Source organism: Euwallacea fornicatus, chromosome 7, assembly GCF_040115645.1.
Source record: "Euwallacea fornicatus isolate EFF26 chromosome 7, ASM4011564v1, whole genome shotgun sequence".
Lineage (NCBI taxonomy): Eukaryota > Metazoa > Arthropoda > Insecta > Coleoptera > Curculionidae > Euwallacea > Euwallacea fornicatus.
In genome coordinates this window covers 4,471,200-4,488,075 of record NC_089547.1, presented here as the reverse complement: position 1 = coordinate 4,488,075, position 16,876 = coordinate 4,471,200, and the positions used below count along the sequence as shown (strand labels likewise).

General features: G+C 40.7%; 1 protein-coding gene across 1 annotated transcript in view; it reads right to left on the bottom strand.

The window, feature by feature from the left end:
• Window positions 1-16,876, bottom strand: part of LOC136339996 (mucin-2-like) — a 36,877-nt gene that overhangs the window by 7,896 nt on the left and 12,105 nt on the right. The window contains exon 2 of the mRNA XM_066283679.1: window positions 113-163. Within this exon, the coding sequence (XP_066139776.1) occupies window positions 113-163 (51 nt within the window). The remainder of the gene's footprint in view (window positions 1-112; window positions 164-16,876) is intronic.

Below are 16,876 nucleotides of genomic sequence, written 5' to 3'. Positions count from 1 at the left end.
GCCTATATACACTACCTAATCAACGACGTACTTACAATGTCTTATCACTCAGCGGCAATTAGTGGTAATACTAGAATACAGAGAGATAACCCAAACAGGCAAACCGGCTTACCTTTATCGTTTTCTCTTCTTTTCCTCGGCGACGTGTTTATGTAATCTAGGCCTGAAAATAATGGAAACCGCTGTTAGAAAATACGTGCGTGGGAAAACACTGCGTGATATCTGCCTAAGTGCACTAGGGTTTCGCACTCGCCCGATTGTGCGGTAATGCGATGGGCTGGTAGGTCAATTTTGATAGGTAAAACAAGAGCACGCGAGGCAGTGGGTATTAGCAGCTTGAAATTCGATCGGGAAAAACTCGTCAAGCGAATTGGCAAACATTTTGAAAATTCGCCGTCATCTCGACAATATGGCGAAGGAGTTGTTTGTTCAAAACTTTCCCCTTTTGGCTCGCGAAATTTCCGCCCATTTCGGTGTTGTTTCGCTTTGTCGGAATTTCCTTCGCGTGAAGAAAACGAGGCTGCCCAGTTAAGCACTGCGCACACCGGACCTCACTTGAGAATTAATTAGCAAATACCATGCATCTTCATTAATATACAAACCGGGGAAAAATCTTCGAGCTGCCTCACATTAATCAGTGCGATTGATCAATACGTTGGTACCGATTTATGCGGTTGGCATCAAATTCCCATGCAGATTATTGTGGGAGAAAGAGAGACACACATACGAATTACCAAGATCAATGACTTCGAAATAACGAGTGAAAGCTACGTATGCTGAGAACTCGAGAATAAACCAATAATAGAATAATGGAAGTATCTATAGTTTTATCTATATATTAATTAAAGCTCGAAAAAAGACAACGACAAGGCGATATGGTCTCCTTCCTGCCGTATTTGTTGTATGAATGCGATTGCTTCCTGCTCCGTTGGTCGGTCAGAAAGGACATTGCCGGTTTTGGTTCCAATAAGATCGGGGCTTGTAAGTCTCTATGAGAAAGCCGTTAAAAAAATGACCGATTATCGCCCAACCGCTCGCACACCTACGTGAATCAAAACAACCACTTTCGGAAAGAATAAAGGAGGAGAAATACCAGAGTACAGAGCACTCCAACCGAAGATCAAAGAAACAGGTTGCCGAGCAAAGGAATGTGTGTTACTGGGTGTAAGTTCACGAAGCTTAGGCGTGGCCTTACTTTCATAATCACAAGAATGCCTCAGGCTCCTTCGCACGGATTCGTTTTTTCATCAGGTACTTTCAGTGTTCCCGCGCATTGATTGTGAAACGAACACAAACAGCATGCGAAGGTTTGCAGTTCCTGTTCTTCAAAACGACAACCCAATCGATCGAAATAAGACTTCCTGCGATAGATGATGGTAAATGATTGCAGAAAGCTGTCAATGATATCCTTGAGACAGGAATTTGTGTATGTGGGACGGGGTACTGGCATGGTACTGCCTGGTAACAGGTTGAAATGCGCTGATGTGTGGAAATCGGTGCAGTAGACATTTTCTGAAATTCGTCGAGTATCCCCGCGGGGCGAGCCAAATACGACAATAACGGCCGCAAGATCGTTTTTTTCGCCCGTGTTCCGTTCAGTTCAATGAAAATTACCTTTTGGGTCGCCCCGTGGGCATCTTGAAGAAAAATCAGAAAACGCCCTTTTTTAACGATATTATCGACGCGTAAAAGCATTTCCCCCACAAACGACTAATCGAATCTGGGCATGACTTTACGGACGTCTCCCATACAAGGCGTCAATTGCTTTTTCCCAATTTCACCCGTTTCAAACTTTTCCATTTTGAAAAATCGAATTTTCTCTCAGTCGCCCGAAATCCCCCCCGACACTTTTGTCGCACACCGAAAAACGGCAACGGTGCGTCGTTCTTTTGTCAGCGGATCCTGACGGCTCTTGTACAGACATGACGTCACATTCGGCGTCGCAGTGCGATCTGCCCTGTTGTCAAACCCCAATAGGAGTCTTCGCACGTAGGATTTTTATGGAAGAAAATTTTCCATTTCGCGAAATTTCAGTAACAATCTTTCCATCGCAATTACATTGGATTTAACGATACTCTGAGAAAATTACCAGTACTCTTGAAAAGTAAAAGTCACCCGTCACGGAATATGTAACGCTATAATAGTTTGATTGACTTAAGCATTTAGAAAATGTGCCTCTCGGTAATTAATTTATTCAATTTTAATGCATATTTAATTTGCGCATATAACACATGTTACGTCAAGAGTCTATCGTGACTTTTTTCACTCAATAACCCCGTCTTTCACTTAATGCTTTCGTTAAACATGTACTCATTGTAGTACATATTTAATGAATCCTAAATTGTCCACTTGTCCCACGAGACCTACATGTCCGAAATTTCCCTCTCATTCGGTCTGACAATCTCCAAAAAGCCATTAACCTAAAGAACGACCGCTCTTCTACATCTTCGCGATCCTGGTGCCATCAGCGACGTCATTTCTGAAGAATCTAGCGGTACTCTGTTGGTAAACAAGGCTGGGTATCACCAGTTCGAGGTTACAGACGCTTCTCGTAGCCTAGTGACATACTGATTGCGAATCTCTATGGGACGTACAGGATGTGAGGAAATGTTCGGATGATGATTTTTTTTTTGTTTCCGACCGACCCGGTTTGTAAGTGGAAAACTTGACCTCAGGTTTACGATTAGTTCGGTTAGACGCTTATTGAGAAACCACTCGTGATAGGTCGATCGACAACGTGATAGATCTCGTTATCCGGAAGTTTATTTCAACCTTCACAAAAGCAAACAAGAAGGGCGATTCCGCGCAATATTCTCTATCAGTCGAGCCCTGCCTTAACTGTTCAAAATTAATCATAATGTCGCTACTCAACGAGATAACCATCTACAGCAATTTTGGCTCCATATAATCTCATCTTCGATACTAATGACCCAGATTAAGAGGCCAACCAGACTGGTATGACCGCCGAACTAACCTACTAACGCACCATCCTTTACCAACCGAAATTTGCTCGATCATTTTGTATGTTGCAACGTGATCAATTAAGAAAACCACTCGTTTTCAATATCAAGCTTTATGAGGCAACTCAGCCACATTGTTTCTACATGGCTGGATTTGGTTGCAAGGTGCAAGTACCTTTTGAATATTGAAAAAAATCACATGGTTGCAGCATATGTTTGAGAAATTGTGGTGCCTACGTTTCGTCATTAGGCGCTTCCTACGGTAGTGCTTCCTACGACTTTTCGGAGTTTGAGTCACTTTCGTCGGGAAAAAACCGTCTACGCATGCGTGTGCTCCTTAACCAACTGCCGTTTAATAAATCGGCGGGTCTCCCCGTTTTTGCTTTTCGTCTTCAATCTTATTAATAGATCGATTATCCAAAAAATCCACACATGAAACGGTCTATTATTAAGCAGCGTTTACCCGTAAATCGGTACCATTAGTACTTGGCGTTTAGATTTAACAAGGTCGGACGTTGAATATCCGGAATTTGTTCATTTCCACTTCATCATAACAATGATTTATCGTGCACCACCTTTCAAGGATAAATTTGCAAAAGAAACCTGCTTCGGACCACTTTTTACATTCCATCATGTTTTCGTTTAAAGTGTGGCAGAAACAGGGCTGAACATAATTTTTTTTTGCTGTCTCATACACTGGGAGAACATTTGAATTTCGCATTTACTCAACTGTGAAGTCTGTTGAGGACAAGAACGTACATTTGCCGATCACCGTTTGTGTATATTTAGCTACCTGAGTAACATACACCACTTGCTAAGTTTTTTACTACTCGGCCTTTGCATTTTTTCGCTTTCCTTTCCCTGTTATTTCGCCAATTTTATCAGTTTTATAAAAAAAATCGGTCTTTTTCAAGACCATAGAGTCGTTTGTGTTTAAATTCGGTTTCCTGCACCTACCGCAAAACGGTGTTCGCGAACGAGCAAAAAACATTCACGAACGAAGCCTATTCTCGTGATGGACATCAAGGTGGTAGAGAAAGGGTTTATGAAGTTCATCCCTGTTTCGAGAATCTCGTGAAAAATTCCCTGAAGTTGCAGAAGAGGAACTGAATTTTGCAAATACACTGAAGTATGTTTTAAGTTCATTCCGTGAGACCGGCAGTATTCAGAGAAAGTAAGGCAGCGGAAGACCAAAAAAACGAACTCCGGACACCGTAGAAAATGTAAGACAGATACCGCGTGAAAATCCGAATACTTCCTTGAGGAAATTGCAACAGCAAATCGACTAATCACATAGTACCTGTCACAAAATTCTCAAAAAAGACCTAAGTTTGTTTCCTTGCAAAATGTAAGTGTTCCAAGGAGCTTCAGCCTCTACATCATGAAACGAGGATAACTTACTGCACCTGGTTCAATGAGATAGCGAATGATGATCTTCGGTGACGAGACCTGTTTTGATTTGTGGGGATATGTGAACTCTCAAAATATGAGAATGTGGAGTGCAAATAATCGTCACAAATATATCGAGAATTTCCATTGCATCCGCAAAAAAGGGAAGTTTGGGTTCCTGTCTCCCGAAGACGCTTAATCGGACCAAATTTTCTTCAACGAGAGCGTTACCAAACCGTGTTGAACGAATTCATTAATCAACTACATCCTGACGAATAACAACAGGGTTACTTCCAACATGATGGAGCAACAGCTCGTCCAACCTTAGATTATCTCTGAGAATGTTAGGACAACCGTTTGATAAGTTCACATACAAAGCGTATGCACGCACCACGGTCCCCCAGATCTTACACCACTGGATTACTTCTTTTTCCCAGATTTAAAAAATAACATTTTTAAACAACCAGTACGAGCCATCGAAGACCTTAACGAAGGGATTAGGGCAGAGTGTGGAACTGTCACTCTGAAAGTTCTGGGCAATGGTTTCGAGAGTATGAAGCGTTGGGTAAATTTGCGCATTGAGGTGAATGGACAACATTTTCAGCAATTATTGCGAATTTTTCAAGTGATTAGACTTTTTCCATTAAAATTTGTTATTAAAAAGTAACATTAATGCTTAATAGAAATCTTGACGATTAAAAGTAAATGAAGCAACATAACCTCACTCGGCTCCTTTATCAAAAATTAATTTCACGTCATTTTGCGGCATACGATCAAGCTACGACCTACTTTTTATCTTCTATTTCTTTTGTGTAAAATTCCACAGCTGGCTGATATGAGACTTAAATGATCTCACTTCACTACTGTAATAAAAAAAATATGGTGAATTTTTCATGTAAATCTCGCGGGTATCATAGAATTATGAAATGTTTTTTTTTGCAGCTGAATGACACTGTCCGTGTTATCTGTGCAAAGCAACATGTTCAACTTCTGCAGAGCTACACGTGTTTTTGTAAACGTACAGAATAGAGTTTTTCGATTTTTACCATGCTTGAATTTGTTAAGCAAAAAATTTGCTTTAAACGTGGTTTCCGGAATAAATATTCTCTTCCGGAAACGTTGAGATTGGCACAAAAGGCCCCTGGTGGTACGACTATGCCGCAAAAGAAAATTTACAAGTGGTACAAGCGCTAAAGAAGACCGAGAAGAACTTCAAGACGAAAACCGTCGGGGACGACCATCAACATCTCGCCATGAAAACCACGTCCAGAAAATCGAAGATTCGGTACTTAAGATCGTCGATTATATTATATTATATATATTAAATCGTCGATAAGAGACTTCGTCGACGCTACGGGCATTTCATTCGGATCAACCTTAATCATTTTTAAGGTTGTTTGAGGCGGCGAACGCGTGAAATTTCAATCGGTTCCAAAAACACAAAATTTTTCGGAAAAAAAGCGCCGCGCTGAAATCTGTCAAACAACGATTCCGGACTACAAGGACGTCATGAAACGCATCACAACGGTAGTTGGGACATGGATCTGTGTACGCGACCCGGCAACAATCGACCAATCGAGCGAATAACGTTCAAAACATGCAAAAAATATCGAAAAAAACTGCACCAAAGTCGCACAAAAATCAAGGTCACGTTGACACCTTTCTTTGATTATCACGACGTTGTGCATTATGAACTTCTTCCGCCAGGTCAAATTGCTCAAAAGGAATATTATTTGAACGTTATGCGTTGTTCGCGTGAAGCCATCCGCCTCAGGAGGCCTGAATTATGGACGGACAATTCTCGGTTTTTGCACCGCGACAATGCACCGTCGCCGCACTGCGTCGGTTCTACGAAAACACCTTGCTAAAAAAATCGATCCATATCGATCCAGAACTAACGCGTTCGCCCGACTCAGAACCGTCGGAGTTCGGGCCGTTCTACGAGCTCGAAAGACCACTCCGGGGACGCTGTACGCGACTCGATTGAGGAGTAAAAGACGAATCGAAGGGAGCGTTGAAGGTCAAGCCGGGAAAATGCTTCTCTCGCCACTTCGAGGACTGGAAAAAACGATGGTACAAGTGGATCGTATCGTACGAGGAATACTCGAAGGAAATTTATCTGAAAAAACAGAGTTTTTTCATTTTATAAATAAAATCACTTTGTGTTTTTGTCACAGTAGTGCAGAGGGTCCGGAAAGGTCTTAAGTTCTAGCGGTTAAGGCTAAAACAACGCTAATACTTCATATAAAATGCCCTAGAATTTATGACACGATCTTACCGGACTCCCTGTATGTAGTAGCTTGGAAAAGTTTTCGATGCGGCAAGTGATTCGCAGAGGTCCAAAAAGAAGCTCAGCGTTATTTTGGTCTTCACGAGAGAGGCATACAAATACGGGAGCGGTGAGGCAACCGAACGGGAATTACTCCTTGGTTCACACCGAATTTAACGCATTTTCAATTCGTTTTTGTGCCAAAACCATTAGCTCAAGACATACTTCTTGCAAGCAGTGACTCTACAGAGCATGTGGTAAATGATCGAAACCTGCACGCATAATACCTGCAATGATCTTTTCATCGATCGAGGTATCTAGGTCGCGTTGGACACAAAATATTTGCAGAATTCCATTTCATGCGCATAAATTAACAGCAACATTTATATTTGGTTAAGCTCGCGTTTCGTTATTTCGTTAAGGCCGATGAGTTTTCGCGTGTTAATGCCGCAAATGAATGGAACGTTGTTATCCAATGGACGCGTGGAAAGTCCTCTCCAACGTAAGAATTTCTTCCTGTTTTTACCACAGTAATTGCGGTTTAATAAACGGCAAATTTATACCCATCGATGTTTACCCGAGGATTACAAAACCATTACTGGTGGCCCAAGCACGCCACCGGGTAATTACAAAAACAAATACAATTTTTAAAAAGGAAAATCTGTATAAAAATATCTTCGACACAACAGAGAAAGTGGACACGAAACGGTAAGTGGCAGTTAATGCCGCTTTCATCAAATAAAAAAAAAATGGACAAATAACGTAACTGGTTAACCATACGTGTGTTATTAATGCAAAAAAAAAGTGAACCATTGGACTAACTTTGCGCAACAAGTTAGTGTCCTTTCACTGGCAAAATTCCATTGTTTGGGACGAAGAATCCACGGAAGTAGGTAGTGCTCGTAAATCGATGATGAATGGGAATGGTGTCGAAAGTATCATCATGCGAGGCCCGATAAAAATCTCAGCTTTTCCACCGCTGAAAGGAGTTTCCTTCGAAGGATCATTTAAAAATTTTACAATAATAATAAGTGTGCTGCGGCATTTACGAGACGTTCAGAAATCCGGGTCGATCCACGATTTGTCGATAGTTGACCAATATAACTATGTCTTCGGGCGGTTCAAGTGGAGATCAACTGTACCCGAAGACGCGATAAAAGCGATGCCAACTATGGCTGCGGCAAGATTTTTTAAATATAACGTTGTTGTTTGGAAAAATCGACACGAAGGCAAATTTCAGAATTGTCCGGAGACACACAAGAACGAACAAACCCACATTAACGCACAGTTTACGAGCCTGGAAAAAGCTGAGCCCAAACGAATCAGGACAAACTCGACACGGAATATTTTATTGGTGATTAATCAACCAAATGAAACATCCTTCGAACAGTGTTTTACTATTCCCAGCGGTTTCAGAAGTCTCTCGCAATGGCAACACCGCAACGCTCTTTTATTTTTCAGCGATGACAGCAAAACGTCAAAACTAAACCAGAACGTTGGCAATCGTTGTTCTTAGCATCGACACGCACTAAGATGGAGCGCGTCGGCGCAAAGGTGGCCCAAGCCGCTTTTTTCTGTTTTTTTTTAGGTAAATGCTCGAGAACTTTACGAAAAAAATATATATATATGTATTTTTTTTAATATGTGTAATATTTTTTATTGAATTATTTACTATCCTCAGAGATAAGAAGCATTTATTCCTTTCTACATTTGCAATATGTTCAAATTTTCGAAATCTAAAGTGATTTATGTTGGTTAGGCCACTTTTACATAATGATATTTGTTCATTTGAAAAAAGAGTTGTTTTTTTCTTGATAATTAACTGACCCTGTAGGTTGAAAATTAAATTAACATTAAAACTATTGCCTCAGTGGGCCACAGGAAATGGGCTCGTGTCTTTCACATTTTATAACAAACTATGCAAAACGTAACAAGTTGATCGTGTTTTCGGATCAATGCGGCGGCCAAAGTCGCAATATCAAACTTTCACTTTTATGTCTAGTACACGGTATCCATCCCTGATTGTACGGCAGAAGTTGTAGATCATCAATTTCTTGCAAATGAGAACTCGTATTTACCACGTGATCGAGACTTTGGTCTTGCGCAAAAACAAAACAAAAAAAAATTCCGAAACACGTTCACACCGCAATATTGGGTACCGGCGATTTTGGCCGCCCGAAAAGGGAAACCATTTATTGTTGTAAACGTGACTAAAGAACTGTTCATTTCTGCTAGAAATTTGCAATCGAACGTTTGTAATGGAAAAATATCAGTTGAAGTCGAAAGTGGAATGGCTGAAAATTCAGCGGCTGTGTTTTAAAAAATATATCATTTCATGATTCATTATAAATATCCTCGTGATACTGCGAGTGATTTGAGTAAAAAAGAAAGTTCAATAAGCGTGAGTAATAGCAACTTACCAATTTTATAACCTCGCGTTAGTGCAGTAAGTGAGGAAAAAAGAGATATCTGCTTCAGATATTTGAATGTACGTATACAGCCAATCCATCGTGATTTTTACGGAAAACTGAGAATATTCAGTGTTACAGAGGATGCACCTCCGGTAACAGAATTTGGTGATGATCATTAATATTTTTTATCAAAAATTTATTAGTTGCTATGTTAGACAGTGAAAGATGTTGATTATTAAAAAAGTCTTTAATAAACTTTTGTAGCCGCCGACTTAACCCCGATTCATTCCTTATGCGTGTTTAACACGTTCAATCGACAGGTGGCCCAGCCAACCGAAATTCCCCGTAATCTGCGTTTTCTGTCCTGGCCGCAATTTAAACATATAAAATGATCATTACTCGTATAGAATCTAAGGGTCAGCTAACTCTCGGAGATAGTTATGACATGGTCAATTATCGTGAACTAAACTTAGTTATTTTGAGTCGTATTTTCTCGACAATCGGATTTCTAGGTTGGGCCACTTTTGCGCCAACGGCCTCGATCGGCGATTTACCCGAAGTGTCCAAATCGACCCGGAGGAAATCGGAGGTTTTCAGCGATTTCCACATATTTACCACGTCGGGTATTATTTAGTATGGTATAATGCAGAGTGCTACAGTGTAACGCAGAGGATGGCCACCTAGTATGTGGCCGTTCTCCATATGAGAGATGTTTACGAACGCGTGAGCATACGTAGACTAACCGTTACGAAACGCGGCATTCTTTATTTCTTTCGTCTACCGGAGATGACATATTTATTTAACTGTCAACCGGGGCCGCATCTACCTGTATAGTGTGCAGTAGCTAATTTCGAATTCCATGCCGACGGTTGGTTGTCTTTTAATGGGAATGTTGGTAAATTACTGTCATCGATCACGTAACAGGTTTTTTGTAACGCCTTGTGCCAACGAGAAAAAAACTCTACCGCAATCATCGTTCCACGGTTACCTACATTTTTATATATGGGCAATGTCTTGTACGTATAATTTTAATTGGAATTGGCCTTGAACTTTTCTCTCGTCACGACCGGACTTCCAAATGCCGAAACCCTGACAGGTTACAACCTAATAATAACTATAATAACAATAAATCTTCTTCTTTCGAAGAACAAGCTCGTCGTCGGTATCTTCACTCCGCAATCGCCGATCGTGCGCGACATTGGAAGTCCTCAGATTCTTCTGCTGTTGTTCGATTTGCATGTTCGACGAAGATCGAATCTACGTCGGATCGGTTGGAATGAGGAAACAAATGGATAAAATCTTGCGGACAAATTGGGTTCACCCGGTTGATTGAATTTTAGCGGTGATGACGCCCACGCGAGGTCCAATCGATTTCGATCGATCGATGATAAGGAACATTCGTGTAAACTTTCTCTTGTGCTGGTCCCAACCGAAATTCCTACACATCAGACGAATCGCATCCCAAAATCGAACTCCCGTTTATGTAAGTGTCCCCGCTGATACAAAAACTCAGCGATTGCATCGATCTGTGAAAACGTATTCTTTGTTAAATTGTTATTCCTGACCCACAAAAACGTGTGTATGCGATGGTTGGTTAACTCGATTATTCCGTTCACATGGATGTACAGTTGTGGACGAAAGTGTGGAATATTTTAAATCCGTCGTAGTTTTACACCAAAGCAGTCGATTATTGAAGAATAAACATATTATGCAAAAACCCAAGTATATATTTAATAACACTATGAACAAAAACGAATAAGTTCATTTCCGCAAATATAAAAAAAAACAACTAAAAACAATAAATTATGCTGGAAAAAACAGTCGAACACCCCGTAAAATCCATTATAATCAACACGAAACAAACCGATATGTTCTGGCACGTCCTTCCGAGTCGATAACAGCCTGACGTCGACAATGCTGCAACAACTTTCACAAATAGACCCAGAAATCTTCACCCATTCTTCCTGCAGGACCTTCCCCAACTCATCCCGATTGGACACATTCCTCTCGAGAATTTCTCGTTTCAAGTGTCCCCGGACGCGCCCAAGCGGATTGAGGTCCGGCGACCGAGACGGCCACTCTAACGCTGGGATGTTATCGTCATTCGGCAAATTTTTTACTAATCGGGACGAACGTCCTGCTGCAAACGTCAAAGTTAAGGCATGTCGTGATCAGCAAATGGCAGCACGTGGTTCTCAAGAATGGCTCTGTGTTGAAACCGATCCATAATTTCCTCAATTTTGACCAATGCCCACCAACCGACCCGCGTCCACCAGCGATGGCCCGAAGTTGGATCGATAAACACGTCCCCATACCATTACGCTGACACCACCACGTTTCACTGTTCATTTTTGATAGTTGGGATCGAACCTGGACCTCACAGGTCGACAACCACAGCTTTACCCATCAGAATGAAAAATGTTAACTTCAGTTTCGTCACTGAAAAAGAGGAGTACTCCACCTCGGAGGTGACCACCAAAACCACCAAATATAATGTTTCTGAGCAAATTCAGTTCAGACTCTTCTTAGAAATTAAGAGCTTCTTCACTGCAACCATTCCTACTAATCCCATTTCGCATAACCGACGACGTACAGTGCGACCACTTGCATATAAAAATATATATATTATATCGATATCACTATCGTCAGTGATTTCTTGCTTTATGATCCTGGAGAACTAGCCAGGATCTGCAGATGATATTTCTTTAAATCCGCCGATCGGTAGTGGCGTTGGTTTTTCTTGGACGTCCCGGTTCTAGACCATCTGCTACGTCCCCGGATGCCAAATTTTCTTAAAGTTTTGGAGACTTGGTCGATTTGTAACATTTTCGCAATGTCTTTTTAGTTCTAGCTATGAAGCGACATTTGGACCGCTGAATTTCGAATATCTTCCTAAAATACTTTTTCTTTGGCGTATCTCGTATAAAGTGCACCACACAGCCGGACTGAGCAACTGATGACGCCCCCATGAACAACATCACGTAGTATTCCATACTTTTGTGCAACAAAAAAAATTGTTTTTATCAGCAACTTTTTTAATAACAACATCCCTAAGCCAAATGTTGGACGGTGAATTTGGGAACGTACCTTCACCTTATCAACGAGCTTTGAAGGCGAAAACAAAACTGATCGCCAAGGAAATGGCGCTTCGAAAAATATTCCATACTTTTGTCCGCCGCTGTATGTTGGGTTCTACGGGTGCTGGAAGCGCATTTTGCACCAACGATAGTAAAATCAGAGTATCTCTCGTTCAACAATCGCTAGTATGTTGTTCTCAGTGCTAATTATCAAAAGTGGGGCTCTCTTACGAAAATGGTATTTGTGCAACAAATTCATAAAACCATCATCCACACTGAATGGCTCTTCGTTTTGCAACGATGCGGTGCAGACTTGACTCGAAGAAGCGGCGGCTGCACAGTAATTATCATGATTTGTAATCACTTCGTTTCTCGCTTTAATAAGCCAATTAATCGAGTTAATATAATAATAATAATAATAATTCTCTCCTGGTAGCATGGAAGTTTATGTGCATTGGGAAAATGGCAACGCGTTTTTTTCTTCTTCCATCGACTAGAAAATTGCGGTCAACGCGATGATGAGGAAAAAATTCGATGTAGTAAACAATTGCGTGCGTTCAGCAACAAGCGCCATTTGAAGAATCTGCGCATAATTAGAAAAAATCTATTGACGCCGAGTGGCGCTCTTAAGGACTGCATGGGCTACGTGAGGGGCGGCGTCCTTGATCCAAATTTTCCTTACGGATCCCATCACTAGAAACGTAGAAGTGCTATTAAGTCGGGTCTTTAGAAGGCCATTTCATCTCCGTTTCTTTGATTAACAGCTGCTCAGTTTTCTTCGATTAAATTACACATTTCCAAGTTGCATTAACGCGATCAAAGGTGCAGCTATTATTGGACTTTACGTAATGCCACAGTAAACGTATGATAAAAACTTGTTATGGGTTACATAAGAGATTCTTAAGGTGTTAGTGGTCAGAGCTGAATGTACTTGTAGAAAAGGATTAGAGTTGATTTTTTTTTAACAATTATCCTGCGACACGTCATTAAGGAGTGCTCGAGATTGAAATGGAAATTACGGGTCGCCATCGATACTTAAACAACAATCATGCCAAAATAGTCTCACTGCTCGTTGTAAAGATCTGAATTCCGGCAGAGGCAGTGACCCAGTCCTTTTCCAAATAGATGGCTTGTGCCGATTTGGACCAAATGGAACCTCCTGACCCAGTTGCATCACCCAATCACCCACAACTGCTTTATTATGGCCAGCAGCCTGATCTAGATCGTTTCGCAATCTGAATACCTAATCGTGCTAGCACACTTTATTGTTATTTTAGTATTCTTTCGTACCATTTAATTATACTGGAAATGACCTTATAATCAGCAAATGCTGAATTACACTGTAAGCTCGAGTAAAATCTGAAATAAATGAAAAGTCGCTTTCCCACGAGACCGCTTTATGAAGTCACTTATCAGCTGCTCCTCGGGCTCTCCTTCGCATTGAGACCAAAAGAAGACTACCACGAGGAACGGCACCCGCACCAGCTGGGCATGGGAGGAAAACTTCGAACGTCGACGAAAATGCAATAAACGCCCGTTTTGAAACGAAATTGTACGTGTTTAAACATGCTTCAAAACACCGAGTCAAACGGGCCTGTCGCAACGCTTTTCGCAAGCGCTGTAGGTAGTCAGATTTGTGACTACGCACGACAACCGAGACAAATAGTGACGATTTCGTGAAATCTCGCACCGGTTTCATTGCGAAACAAAGTGGTAGAAGGTTTCGATTAAAGGGCGTGTTCGGCAAGGTCAGTTTTAGACCGGAAAAATCGAAAATTCCGCTGCCGCACTTAAGGTCGTCCAGTTTCATGCAAAATTATGCCGCGTGCGTTGTTTTTATACCATGGAAATAAAATCACATTAACCGGGATTAAATTGAGCGTTTGATTAGCGGGCAGTTAGAGGATAATTCGGAACAAAGCCGAGACATTAAGGTAAAATCGTATAGTTAGAATTTCGAAAATTCGTGGGATCTCCGAGAAATAAAGGACGTTCGTTACGCAAATGAACATTAAAACCTCATCGTCAATAACCACCTACAGCTCCAGATCCAAAAGCCGACTTACGATGGTATCTACCGTGACCCCATGTTTGGTAGGAAAAATAATTTCCAGTAATTAAAAATTACATAAGATATGACGCAACAACTACCGGAGATTATGTTTGTGTAAGCAGCCATTCTGTAAAACTTAAGCTAGAGGATCGTTTGCACACATTCTCTATGGCATCATCCATGGGTATTCTTGCCTTTAACCTTTGGGGAAAAAGTAAAAGTCAAGGAGACAATAATTATCACTGTTATGAAGAATTTTATTTGGATTGTTTCGTGTATGGAATGCTGCAATACAACGACAAATGTCATTAGGTTTTCGTTAGAAGTATTAAATATATTAATTAATTAATACAAATTAAATGTTTATGAATATATTTAATTGGTGAACGAACTACGTCGGTGGGCCGCGCGTAGCGAGTTTTGTAGGTGCCCGAATATCCGCCTAAAAACCCGGGACTTCGATAACTCGGAAACGATTAGAGATAAACACCGAAAAAGTAAATTAAATTGATAAAAATGCATTTGCTCATTGACCACTTAGCCACAACGAATTTATATACATTTTCAACAACAATATTCAAATGCCCGTTTTTATTCTTTTCAAGCAATCAACTCTCTCTCTGTTTAATTTATTGCAAATTTCGTTTTTAGCATAAGTCCAGCACCTAAAGTTGCAAAAAAAGGCGAAGGTGGTACCTGCAGTGCATTAACTGCAGTTTCCCTCGGTCACGGTGAACTGACCAGCAGAATCCGAGTGAAATGTTGACATTATTCAACCAGGACGAATTGCATAAATAATTTCCAATTTCACAAAATATTAAAATATCAAAACGGTAGTTAAGTTCGTTGTTTGTTGGGTTTACGTCGTGGACCTCGTCTACGAACCCCGCGAAGCGAAAAATCGATTACATAAGCCTTTATGTAATAGTAAATAGCAAATTTAAGACGACCGTCTGTTTAAATAGGCTCATTGGTGAAATTGGCTGGCGTACAAGTTTGAAATTTGCGTTTTGAGATAAAAAAAATCGTGTCCACTGTTAGTTTTCCTTCAAGCGCACTCAGTCGGACGATCATTATCTTTCTACAACCCGTTGGATAACAGTTGTCTTTTTCCGCTTCCTAAAGTGAATCATTTAGGCGACATTAAAATACATTTTACATACTGTAATTTGGCCATTGTGGACGAAAGGCACCAATTTAAAAGGCATTTCGTGACCCAAAAAATTATGTGACATAAAGCCTGTTTCTGCACATTATTATCTAACGGCATTCCTTTATGTACACAACTGACGATGCAAAAATGGTTAATACGCATTTGGCATGAGAATAGGCAATTAAACGCTGCTGCAGTCCCAAACCCAGAAGTACCATCAATTTTGCGTAACCAGACGGGGAAGAAGAACGAATATGGTACGTGAGTAATGAATACCCAAGGAAATCTCACAAAAACTGTGTAATTACATAGGAAAAGCAATTCCGAGAGAAGAATGGGAATTATAAATTGTTTCATCTATGCACTAATTTAGTTTTAGAGCTGATGGATGAATTTATTCCATGGGAAATGGACACGGTTTGTTTCCATGGTGCTGACGCGCTAAATTAGCAAAGCTGTTTCGCAAATTGGTATTGTTTTTAAGGCGTTCACGTATATGAAACTGTTGAAATTATGACGAGATAATTGAAGTGAGAAAAAACGTTGGGTCACGTGTCCGGCCTCTAGGACGTGCCGGGTATTAAATGATTAAGTAGGGTCTAGTCGAGTGGACTGATTAAAGTGCGTTAAATAACTGTTATCTTTTCGCATTGGACCGAAGAAAGCTAATGGTAAGTAGGATTGTAGCCGCGACAAGGCTGTTTGCGGTCAGTGGCGTTACCCAAACACATGACCAGGCCGTGGCCAAGATTTGGGATAAGTGAATTTGTAATCAACAAACCAGTATCCCATACTGCCTAGGTGCTGTCATCACTAAAAGAAAACCAAAACAATGATTTTTTGCACTGCGATTTCTAGACTATTCTTAATTATAAGAAAATCTCACATTTTGAACACCATCTGGCAACGTTGACAATTGAAATTTACCAAATGCACCTGCCGAATTGTGATCGCTATTTTTGGACACAACCGCCGATGCTGCCTCTTGACTCGGGCAAAATTTTTTTAATTAGAACTCAGTTTGCGTTCGTGTAAACCCCTCAAAAATTATTCATATTTTTAATGACTTTTACCTTCTTTATTTGTTCATTAATCAGCTCCACGTTTAAAAATATTGACGGCAAAAAATCCGCAAATCATGTTCTCGTTAATATCGAATTCGTCATTAAAGTTACATTAGAAGCGGACCGCTAATACACGAATCCTCATTTCACGTTTATTAAAAATTAAAGAGAAATCTTACCGGCAAAACTCTTGGGGACACGTATAACTTCATATCTCATGCAACAATTCAGTTTTTCCCGGCTTTGAACACCATTTTCCCGAAATTATCAAATAAAAAAAGCAAACTGTGGCGTCGCCATGACAACGTAAACGTGTCTGACCAACAACAAAAGACGATTCAGAATTGCGCAGATAGGGTTAAAACGGTGCAAATCGAGTTCCTAACCCCGTTGAATGCTGAAGTGCGCATGGCAACAGGATACGAAGGTGAAAACTATTTTTTTCTAACGTGGAGAACTTCCGGTTTAAACAGGCCAAATTTTGGGGTTTCAAGACCATT